Here is an 11,557-nt window from a genome sequence, read left to right on the forward strand (position 1 = left end):
CTAAATTTCTAAATTATCTTTGACAATCAATTTCCAGTTCCGCCCCCACATTTTTGAACTCCCTATCTAGGAAAACTTTGACATATCAAATATTTAAGTATTTATCCACATGTACCTTACAAATTAGTTCCTATGTAATTATTTGTATGATGACTTCATATTACTTCAGTAGGAAACTTTTATAACAACCCAAATAATCGTAAGTGTATCATGACAACCATATAAAACACAAACAGACAAAAAAACAAGACATTTTTTTTTCTACCAAAACTTAAAGCTACAATATTACACCATACCTTAATTACTTTTAAATAATTATTTCCACATAAAAAGCACTCTAATTAAACTAATTGAACCGAAAAGCTTTTTTACAAATTCTACAAAAAAAAAAAACAAAGAAACAAAAAAAAAAATTACTTACACGCGCAACTGAACACACACATAAATTATAATTTTTGTCAATAAAACACTTCGTTTAGATACTTATTCTTTGATTTTGTATTTAATTTACTTTTTAGAACACAACATTACGACACATCTTTACATTCACATCATTCAAGTGGTCGTGATTCAGGCATTGATTTTATAAGTCATCGTGAACGCAGTGAAACTCCGTCAGATATTCTCAAGGTCTTACAGAGGCGACAGAGCGTCTCGGATATTCGAAAATATCCCCACACTGAGTCTGGTGTATGCTTTGCTGCTGCCAATGATAGCAGGTTTGTATATTGTTGTTAATTGGTCTTCTATTTTTAGGGTCTGTCAAATTTTGGGTTCTACAACGATCATTTCAATTTCAGTGACAGCTATGAGGATTCTCTTAAAAATGAAGACGTAACATCGACTCGAGCCTGTAGTCTTCACTCGATACCAAGTATGCAGAAAAAGCAACAACAAGTCTGCGAACTTCACAAACTTCATAATTATCAAAATACAAATTTCCATCATGGCCGGATACGACATTCATTTTCCGGTGTAAAAGACGACTTAATGCAGAGTTCCCCGAGGGTCTCTCTACGACCTAGAGGACATCATTTAAGAAATTCCATGACAGATCTCGAGCAACGATTGCATAATTTGGAGCAATCATTTCGCAAGAGTGACTCCATTTATTAGGACAAAATTTGTAGACTTGAATTAGAGTAAGCTTCATTGGTATTATTAGGAAATACATTTTTAGCAATTAAGAACGCACCTTGTTAATTGTAATTGTTTTGAATTTTTTTTTGTACAAACGATGTTGAATGCATTTTTAAATAAAACAAATTAAAAAAAAAAATCAATTGGAAATGGTTTATTGTGTGATCTTTCAAAACTACCAGGTAACGTTTTTTTTGAAATCTTCAAGCCCCTGTTGGTTGAGTTCTAGCCCTGGCATCGTTTTTTTGCAAAGGTTGTACCATCTCATTACATTTTCATACTTGGTGATGTCAAATTTGCAAACTTCGAAGGTTGAAACAGTGGCAAACAAGGCAATATCGGCTATAGTTAGACTTTTACAAGCTGCATAATTCTGACCATCGAGAAAAATATCTAGAAAGTCAAAAGCCTCTTTTATCTTTTTAAGACTTTCAGGGTTACCAGGTTCTTTGGAAATGATTTTTGGATAAAAATAATCAGCAAATCGCTGTTGTAGTGTTCCCATGTCAAAATATAAACGTTGATTGATGATGGCACGTATTTGTGGACAGTTGGGGTCGAGGGTATCATTTATACCGTATTGTTCAGCCAAATAGATTAAAATAGCACGAGACTCCCAGAGAGCAAATCCATTTTCTACAAGGGTTGGAATAGTGTGTTGAGGGTTGATCTTTAAAAAATAGGAAGAGGTTTATCAGGGTTTTTTGTTTTAGCACTTATACCTACCTTAAGAAACTCTGGTTTTAAATGATCATCACCATTTCTTAAAATTATAGGTTTAAGATTTAGGTTAACATAAACAGCTTTGGCAGTCATCAAGACGGAACGACAATGAGCTAATCCGGTGCGATAGTAGAGGTCTATTTCTATCTGCAAAAGAGATAAAACAAAAAGTACCTAAAGCAAAGGGGTTACGAGATATTTAATCTGAAATATAATAAGACTTCTATAGGGAAAATACCTGACATGTATATTCCCTCATAACTTCTGAACTAGTTATTATAATTTGACAAATAAGATATCGTTGGAAGAGCTTTGTCTACCCGGTGGTTATAGTTTATACAACTTGCTCTAATATGGTGTCCTCTAGAGGCAAACGTCATGAACTTTAAATAATTTAATTTACAGCGGGTCTAAAAATACTTCATACAGTTATTTAAACCTTGGATGATTGTGTTGATAGCTTCAAAGAAAATAATGATTCTATATACGAGTAACTTCTTTTCTTAATTCTATGAAATTGCACTTGCTTTCAAAAATTTTGATTAGGTAGTGTATAATCAAATACTGAAAAACTGTTAATTACTTTACGGATCTCCTCATGTTTTATTCCGGTCATTCTAAACGAGTTACAATGTGCTTTGAATGCACATTGTAACTTGTTTATAAAAAAATCACATTTTCTGCGATCATTTACAAAGAATGTTTGCAAAAGCTCTTTACAATCAATCAAGGTTGTCAATTTTTGTTAAAAACTCTTATAAATAATTATAAGTATGTAGGTAATATATAAATCTCGAGATTAAAATATTAGGTGGGACTAAAGTATATTGTAAAAAAAAACTAATTTTTTTTTGCATTATGTAATATTCTCATGTTCAATAGTTGTATTAAGTTCGAATTTTGTAACGAATGCATAACTTATTTAGTTAATTGATATTCTAATGAGATTAGAGAATTAAAGAGCTTAAGCAAAACTTTATGACTATGTCGAGTCGATACCTTCCTGTATTAAGTGCCATTTCTAAAATAATTTTTCAAAGTCACAAAGTCATTTTCGAAAAAAACTGTCGCTTCAAAATATACACAGTAAATACAGCAATTTTTGTATTTGCAATAATTATTGTTAACATTTTTTTCTTGACAAGTTGGAGAAAATATTATTCCTTCTAAAGGGCAAGTTTAGGATTAATAAACAAATATCGAACGGGAGATCACAATTATTAGACACTGCCATACAATGATGGAGATTGCCACAAAATAAAAAGGTTATGTTTCTCAAAAATAGCTCTAATGATTTTGATTCAAAGAATTTATTTTGAACAGTTATAACTTATAAACGTTTTCTGTCATAGAATTGTTTTCTTGATTTTTTACTTTGTTGTTAATTATTTTACCGATTTTGTAAGGAGCTTATTTAGTAACCATTATGTTAAAATAAGAAATATCTATTTTGAATTTTTAAAAAATACAGTCGACTCGCTCCATTCACGGGGCACAAAATATGGTACGAGTTGGAGGGGAATTCTAGTAAGAGGAATAAATATAATCTTTTTTCTTCAAAAGTTTTCGATAAAAATGGTGAAAAATACGAGTTAGAAAAAATTCGACTTTAGAGTTTAGGTTAAAGGAACATATTTGAATTTTTTGAAAAATCTATTTTTTCAAAACATAGGTGTTATGATATTGATTAAAGTTTTTGTGTGTAGTATTACACATAAAAGCCAACTTTTAAAATAAAAAAAATATTTTTTGTACTGTTATAAACGGTAGGGTAAGCGGGGGTACATTTGACACCGGGGCACATTTGACTTTGCGTTTTTTGGTATGATCGTGCCCTTAATTAACAATTGTTTGGATGAAGAAAGAAGCTTAGTTTGATTTAAAGAAATTTTGCGAAATCTCACAGTCTTTCATTAACTTTTCGCGGAGTACCACGTGTTTTTGTGTTTTTTGTATTTCTGATCTAATTTTTGACCACCGGTATGTAAGCGATTTCTGAACCTAATAAAAAAGTTTTTTTAATGGTGAATCAATATTTTAATAGAACTATGCTTAAAGTTAAGTAAATTAAAACCAGTTTTGTAAAAAAATAGTATTAGTTATTGAACAAAAAGAAAAACAGTTATGAGGCTCCTTAGGGGCACCTTTGACTTTTGCAATGTGGGCACAGTTTTACGTTGATTTTGGGGAATTATATATTTACAAAATTATTTAAAAATAAATCGACATCGATTAATTTTGATTAAGATTTAAATGGCTAGATTTTTTGAAATATTTTATGGTTTTTTGTTTTTTCTTCTTTTTTTTAGAAAAAAAATGTTTTGATTTATTTTTTTCGTTATATTGTTTAGTAGATTGTTTAAAAGCAAACATTTTTTTTCCAACTAAACAAACAATAGACGAGCAAGATCCGCTGATAGTTTTAAAAATATTATGCACACGATGCGGGGTTTAATCCACCATTGTCAAATGTACCCCTTTTAAAGTCAAATGTGCCCCGGTCCCGGGGCACTTTTGACAAAATGACTTTTTTTAGAAAACATTATTTTTTTAAATGTTGTAATGTTGTAAAACAAAAAAATTTACTGTTAGTATTATCTTGAATAGTCAATAAATCAAATACAAAACAAGACATTGGAAAACATTAACAGTTTTCGAAAATACAGACCTTTAAAAACTAAGTGTCAAATGTACCCCCTTCTCCCCTACCTGCCATAGAACGTTTTTTTTGGTTTCTAAATATCTCGTACAAGACTGACCCGATTTCAACAAATTTTTTTATACAAAAGCGTTTAAGTAGAAATAATATTAAAATTAAAGAAAATGTTCAAAAAACACATTTTTGGATTTTTAAAAAATATTTCAAAATTTTTTTTCGAAAAATCAATTTTTTGAAAACGGGTTCACGAAAAATTTTTAAATTTCGTTTTTTTTGTGTAAATTAATTATTTCTTCAAAATGGCATACCAACTTTTTTTTTTGAAAAATGTTAGAAAATTTGTATATGTATATAAAAAATTATTTTTTTAAAAAACGATTTTCGAAATTTTTTTTCTAAAAATACCTTTTTACAAGAAATGAAATGGCATACTTCGTTTTTTAAAAACAGATTTTATTTTTTTACACTACTTATAAATTTCGTCAAAATATAAAATTTTAAATTTCTTGAATAAAACGCTTGAACATTAGAGTTACTTTAAGCATAAGAGCAAGTACGTGCGACCCCAGTCAATTCAATTCAATTCAATTTATTATAAATTAATTGGTACATTAAGATAAAATATCTTTTATAGTACTTAGATATCTTTACATTTGATTTTATAACATTAATGACTTTGTTTAACAAAGATAAAAACAAAAAAAAAAAACTTAAAAACTATTACAAAAATAGAAAACAAAAATAATTAAAATTAAATTAGAAACAAATTTAAGAAAATGATAAATAACATGTAAAAATAGAATTTAAATAAGAAGAGAGAAATATAAAAAAGGGCTTTTTTGAAAATTGCGCTATTTGAAATTCTTTTTATGTTCATCGGGAAAGAGTTCCATATTTTTATTATGTATATAAAGAAAAGTCTTGATGAGTTTAAATATCTAGAACGAGATGGTATAAGGCAAAAGGTTCTTTGAGATTGTGGGAAAGTTAATTTGTTGTACAAATACACGGGAGTCTTTTTGATCAGTCGTGCAATTTATTTCAGAACGCAAACCAATTTTCAAAAATTTTTTTAAAAATTCTTTGTTATAGAAGAACTCTAATTGCATACATTGTTTGGAAGTTAAAATCATTTAAAAGTGCATTTTCGTAACTAAAAGAAATGAAACATTTTTACATAAATAAAAAAAAATATATTTGAAGAAATGGCATGCAGCCATCCCTCAAACAGTTTTTTGAAGCTCTTTATACGAATCACTGATGGTTGAGCTATCGATGATAGTAAAAAATACGATATTTTTTCGTTCAAAATCCGATTTCTAAAAGAAAAGTGATCAAATTCAAAAATTAAAAGAGAACGAGATATTTGTTCTAGTGTGCAACGGTTCATCCGATCAACAATTCATTAATCGTACAAGAAATTTAAGAGTATGTACATTGGGCACTATTCATAGCCTTATCTTAAAATCAGATCTAACCTAGACAAAACACAAAAGTCTAAGATTATTACACTGGTTAAAAGCAACTCTTTCCCATATAGAAAATTGATTTAGTAGTGTATCAAAATTGTCTATGTATACTAGGATCAACCCTATTTTTTCCAAGAAGCAACAAAAACACAACTTAAGAAAAAACAACGAATATAACCCATTGTATTTCATCCTAGTCTACCTATAAGAAAAATAAGATGGTTACTGTACTTGAAAGTGCGCGGCTCTTCGAAAAAAAAAAAAAAAAAAAAAATAGAACACTGCTTTGCTATAACTTTTTATTAAGGAAATAAAATCAATACCATACAAAATTGTCAATCACTGGATTGCTATAAATTTTATTAAGGAAATAAAATCATATACTAGACATTGTAAAACTGAGTCATATTTTTTACAAGCACAAAATTTTCCGTAAGTAGGTTTAGGTATATCTTACTGCACCTCATTGAACAATATTTGTAACAAGTTGTATTTCAACTCAAAAATGTCCGATAATAAACGATCTTCAAGTTCTAAAGATACTCCTAGCAACCATTACAAAAAATGTATAAGTTGATTTAAAGAGGGTGTGTCTATAGTCTAGTGTTTGCGTGAGAGATAACAGTCAACAGTCTTACATATTGCAACAAGCTATTTAAACTGATTACAAAATACATATCATTATTTGCACTTTTATAGGTAATAAATAATAAACATCATTATCTCTCATACCAATTTAATATCAATAAGAACCCTGCGAAACTGCAATCAAAAGATCAGAACTTTTTTTTATACTTTAAGTTAAAGACAAAAATAACTCCGTTCACTTGTTCAAATTCTATTGTGTTATTCTAATCTCTTTGCGAATAGATACTAAGCAAAGAAGGTACGTTTTCTTCTACAAAACAATGAAGTTGAATTTTTATCTAAAATCAACATCGTAGCTCTATCAAGACTTCCAACAGTTAAAAGCTTTTTTTCTTGAACAAAAATCATTTGATCATGGTATTTTTGTGGTAGTGTTTTTTTTTCAAATTTTATTTTTTGATTTGTTTTACAAACAACGTGTTAAATGCATTTAAAAAAATTAATACAATTAGGTAAAGCTTTTAGAGCACCTTATTATTATTACTATTTTTTTTTTTTTTTTTAATTTAAAAAAAATGAAAATCAACATCAAGCTGACAACACATTAAAAATTACAATAAATTACTTCTTATAAAATCTAATCAAAATATGCCTTAAAAGCTTCAACTCCAGATTTATTCAAATCAATTCCGGGTGTCACAGCCAATGCATTTTTGTACCACTTGGCAACATTTGGATACTTGTTAATATCAAATTTGGCAACTTCGTAGGTGGAAACGGTAGCAACCAATGCAATATCGGCAACAGTTAGACTTTCACCAGCAGCATATTGTTGACCATTGAGGAAAATGTCCAAGAATCCAAAAGCTTCTTCCATCTTCTTGAATTTCTCTGGATCTGCTGGTGCCTTGGCAAAGATTTGTGGGTAGTAATAGTCAGCAAATCGTTGGTACAATGTTCCCATATCGAAGTACAAACGTTGGTTAATGACTGCACGCTTCTTGGGGTCCTTGGGGTAAAGGGAATCAGTCTTGCCGTATTTTTCTACAAGGTAAACGCAGATAGCGCGAGACTCCCATAGAGCAAAACCATTGTCTACCAATGTGGGAATTGTGTGTTGTGGGTTGATCTATCCAAAGATATAAAAAAAAAATGGTAAGTCGAAGAAGAATACAAAAAATCTAGAAAAATCAAATAGTTACCTTAACGAATTCTGGCTTCAAATGTTCACCGGCCATTAAATTCAATTCCTTGAGATTTAGGTCAACACCAACAGCCTTGGCAGTCATAAGGACTGAACGGCATGGAGCAGATCCGGGCAAGTAGTAGAAATCCATGTTTTCTGGTTTTTTTGGTTAATAAATCTAAAAGATACAAATATGACACAATTTAGCACAGATTCAATTTATATTCATAGTTTGCAATCTTTTTTCATGTTTCAGAAGTTCAGAAATAGATTTAAACTGTATCTACACTGATGTATCATTAATATTTGAATAATTTTAGCAACAATTTATCACAGAAAGTGGAAAGTTTTTTCTATCCAAATAGTTTTTGAATAGATAGATACTGTATCTTTTGTTGTTTTGTTTTGTATCTAATTGGATCATTTTTCATCTTATTTTTTTTCTCATTGAACCCATTCACTTTATTGCATAACTTCACTTCAATTTTATTGCACTGTAAGGGGTTTGGTCATATTGAATAGAGTTTTTTTATTACACAGTTACAGTACAGTAACATCGGTATAGGTACAGTTTAAACAGTTTTTTTTTCTATGTTTTTTCACTAACTTACCTCGAAAAGGATTTGGAACTTAATAATTCAGCTACGAAGAGTCAACTTCAACTAAACATTGATCTGGACTTGTCTTGCCTTTTAAATGAGAAAAAGCTTTTACAAGTTGAGGGCTTTTTGACTTGCCGGCGTCGTCAGCATGATTCACAATAGAGAGTATGCCAAGAGCCAAGATAATCAAAGTGGAAATGGAACCTAAAAGTGGTGGAGGGCTAGAAAGGGGATTTTTTTGATGATGAAAACAAGTATTATGAGTGCATAGCCGGAGATTTAAGGGGGTATAAGTTCAAACTTCTGGATTGTGATGTTTTTCAATCTTCAAAGGTGTTATCTTGTGTGGGGAACCAGATTCTTAGAAATTTCATTATATCATGGTTTTTATGGAAGAAGTGGAAGGTAAATGGAAATTGTTAATCATTTTCTACCTAGAGTCAAAACCTAGTCAATACCTTCAAGTCCCTTTATGTCACCTCCCCATGATACAGCCTTTGGTTTGGTCGGCGAGATGCCAACAAACCGGCCGGCGCAGCCGGTGGATTGTGGATTTAGCATTAGCATCTGTTGATTCTGTGATTGTGATTGTGACTATGTAGGTACCTAGAACCTACATACATGTTGTTTATTGATAAAGGGGTGTGTTGTGAGAGGAATGAATGAACAGCAAAAAAAATGTGTTTGGCTCTAGTCGTTGCTTAGAAATTGTTTTTTGTTTTGGGCTTAAAGTTGATTTTTGTGTATTGTTGTTGTTTAATTTTTGTTTCCTTCAATGTACTTGAAGTTGTTGTTTTTTTTGTTTTTTTTTTCTTTGTTTTGTTATTATTCCATCAGAATTTGCCCCTTTTTTGTGGATAAATGTATGTTTGTGATACTTGCATAATTTGTTTTTTTTAATGTTCAAAATGAAAAAAAAAAAAAAAAATAGCACAATCAAGATTTATAAACGCTCTATGAGTAGAGTACAAATATTTTAGATATTTGTGTTTGTAGGTATAGTTTATAACAAGTTTAACAGTGTGTATAGGGCGCACATGCATGTTATTAAGTGGGGATTTGAATTAATTGAGTGCGATTGATTTTACTTGTAGATTTTACAAGTTAGAACAAAAGTTATTTTTGTTAGGTTCTTGCTGATTTTTGAAAATATTTGATAACACATTTTTATTGGTTTTGAATGTTATATATGAAGGTTAGGGTGGTTTTCGAAAAAAAAAATACAAGGAAAATATTTATAAATTCACATTAGGTATCCCTTTTTGTCTTGTGGAATTCGAAGAATGCGCTTTTTGCGAATATACCTATTGAAAAATTTTAGGTAACAGGTAACCAGATTTTTTTTTACAAATATCGTACTTCTTCTCCAACGACATTCTTTTGAAAGGGGTCACTTAATAGGTGACAAATCATTAAAGAAATTTTATTTTCAAAATTAATTAAACAAAAAAAATTAAAAAACAACGGCAACACTTACAGTTATAAATGTTACCTTTTTTCAAATTTATTTTGTATTTATTTGATTTTTACGCTTATTTATAATTTTTAAATCAAGTTATTTAAAATAATAGTTTTTAAAATAACCGATTAAATATTTTCATGGTTTTTTTTTATAAATTAAGGTGACAAGTCACATTAATTTCTTGAATGGGCAAATTAAAAAAAAAAAAACTGGCAGCCACCGGGGATTGAACCTACAACTGTTGGGTTACTAGGCCAGTGCCTTACCACTGTGCTATCTCACTGTTGAAAATGAGTATGATAAACTGCAAGTACATAAAGGTAAAGTGTGACTATAATTTTAAAATTTTTATTTTTGGTCGGTTTTCTTAAGGTGAACATTCACATTAAAATAAGATGAAGTTCACATTAAATTTAACTGAGTTTAAGTGGAATCACCTTTTTTTTAGCGGATATCACCTTATTTTAAGGTGGTGAAACTTAATGTGCGCATCATTTTATTTTAAGTTGACACTTTTTTCTCCGTGTAGGTACCTACTATTTTTGTCAAGACTGTGAATTTCAATACAAAATTGACTGATACAGGTAGCTGCATCAATTGATTTCTTATCAAACACTGAAAACTATATAGTGTTCTAGTTTTTGAGAAAATAGAAAAATTAGAAAACTACCTTTTTATCAGATTTTTATTTTTTTAGTTGTTTTCGATAACTTTGTCACTAAAATTACCACCAATGGAAAAGACCTTGATGCTGTTTTTTGTATCACAGTTTCGACTAAAATAGTATTCAATGTGTTTTTTTTTTTTTAAACTCTATTGATTCCCTAATTTTAATTTGAAATCGATTATTTCAAAAACAATTAACTGAAATAACCTTATTTGAAAACTATAAATAAGTGTACAAGTCTAGCTTTTGAAAAAAGGTTTTCACTCATAACTGTAAGTTTTGCAGTTGTTTTTTAATCCTTTTTTTTATTAAAAGTCTGTTTTTAAAATTGCCCCTCTTGCCTAAACGGGGGGAGATAGACCCCCTCCCATAGTAAACAATTATTGTATTGAACTCCTCTACAAAAAACCCAACAATTTACCGAAACCAGATTTTTGTAAGATCGACTTTTGCCCACTTTACTCTTCTTTTTTCTTTAATGGTTTGTTTTCTACGTATGAAGCAATGTTTATGTAATGTAACGCAAACGGTTATATTGTCCCTTATTCTTTTTAGTCCTGATTTTTTTATAGTCGTCAGTGAGACTATCAGAAGAATAATTTCAATATAAAAAAACGTTTATTCGTAGAAATAAGCCTTAACTGGAGTTTATCTCACTAGTGAAAAATCGGACCTTAATAGATTAACACAATCCTTTCCGTATCCCAAAAACTTAAAGCCTTGGTTATTCCAAAGATCTTCAATCTTTGACTCTTCAAAATAGTATCAGTGGTTTTTTAACTGCAACTGATTTTACACTTTCTGTGCCCTAGACCTTGTCGAACTCTCAAAATTCATCAGCAAATAAATTTAAGTAAAACAAAAGCTAACTCTTATTTAAAAAAAAAATCAAGGCTATCAAGGTAATAGTTAAAAGTTCCGATAACTTATATAATACAAAACATTTTTCAGGCTGATAAGTTTGTACATTTTTATTTTAAATCACAGATTGTACTCTAAAAATTTCATAATCAAAACAAATCTACAATACAATCTTTTAAATTTGTATACTTAAACAAAAA

General features: G+C 29.6%; 3 protein-coding genes across 3 annotated transcripts in view; 1 reads left to right on the forward strand and 2 right to left on the reverse strand.

The window, feature by feature from the left end:
• LOC129913381 (cadherin-89D) overlaps positions 1–1,206 on the forward strand; it is a 33,543-nt gene extending 32,337 nt beyond the window's left edge. Inside the window, 2 exon segments of the mRNA XM_055992008.1 lie at positions 519–719; positions 801–1,206. Of these exon segments, the coding sequence (XP_055847983.1) occupies positions 519–719; positions 801–1,116 (517 nt within the window). The 3' untranslated portion in view covers positions 1,117–1,206.
• Positions 1,207–1,315: 109 nt separating this feature from the next.
• On the reverse strand, positions 1,316–2,122 carry LOC129913382 (glutathione S-transferase D1-like). Its single transcript, XM_055992009.1, has 3 exons — positions 2,102–2,122; positions 1,867–2,010; positions 1,316–1,810 (listed from the first exon to the last, which is right to left on the reverse strand). Exons 1-3 carry the CDS (start codon positions 2,120–2,122, stop codon positions 1,316–1,318), a joined length of 660 nt encoding a protein of 219 aa, XP_055847984.1.
• A 4,864-nt stretch (positions 2,123–6,986) lies between these two features.
• On the reverse strand, positions 6,987–8,510 carry LOC129914408 (glutathione S-transferase D1-like). The gene is made up of 3 exons (XM_055993652.1): positions 8,377–8,510; positions 7,782–7,943; positions 6,987–7,708 (listed from the first exon to the last, which is right to left on the reverse strand). The coding sequence occupies exons 2-3, from the start codon at positions 7,914–7,916 to the stop codon at positions 7,217–7,219; spliced, it is 627 nt and encodes a 208-aa protein (XP_055849627.1). The 5' UTR covers positions 7,917–7,943; positions 8,377–8,510; the 3' UTR covers positions 6,987–7,216.
• Between the last annotated feature and the right edge of the window lie 3,047 nt (positions 8,511–11,557).

The sequence above is a fragment of the Episyrphus balteatus genome, chromosome 3 (genome assembly GCF_945859705.1).
Source record: "Episyrphus balteatus chromosome 3, idEpiBalt1.1, whole genome shotgun sequence".
Taxonomy (NCBI): domain Eukaryota; kingdom Metazoa; phylum Arthropoda; class Insecta; order Diptera; family Syrphidae; genus Episyrphus; species Episyrphus balteatus.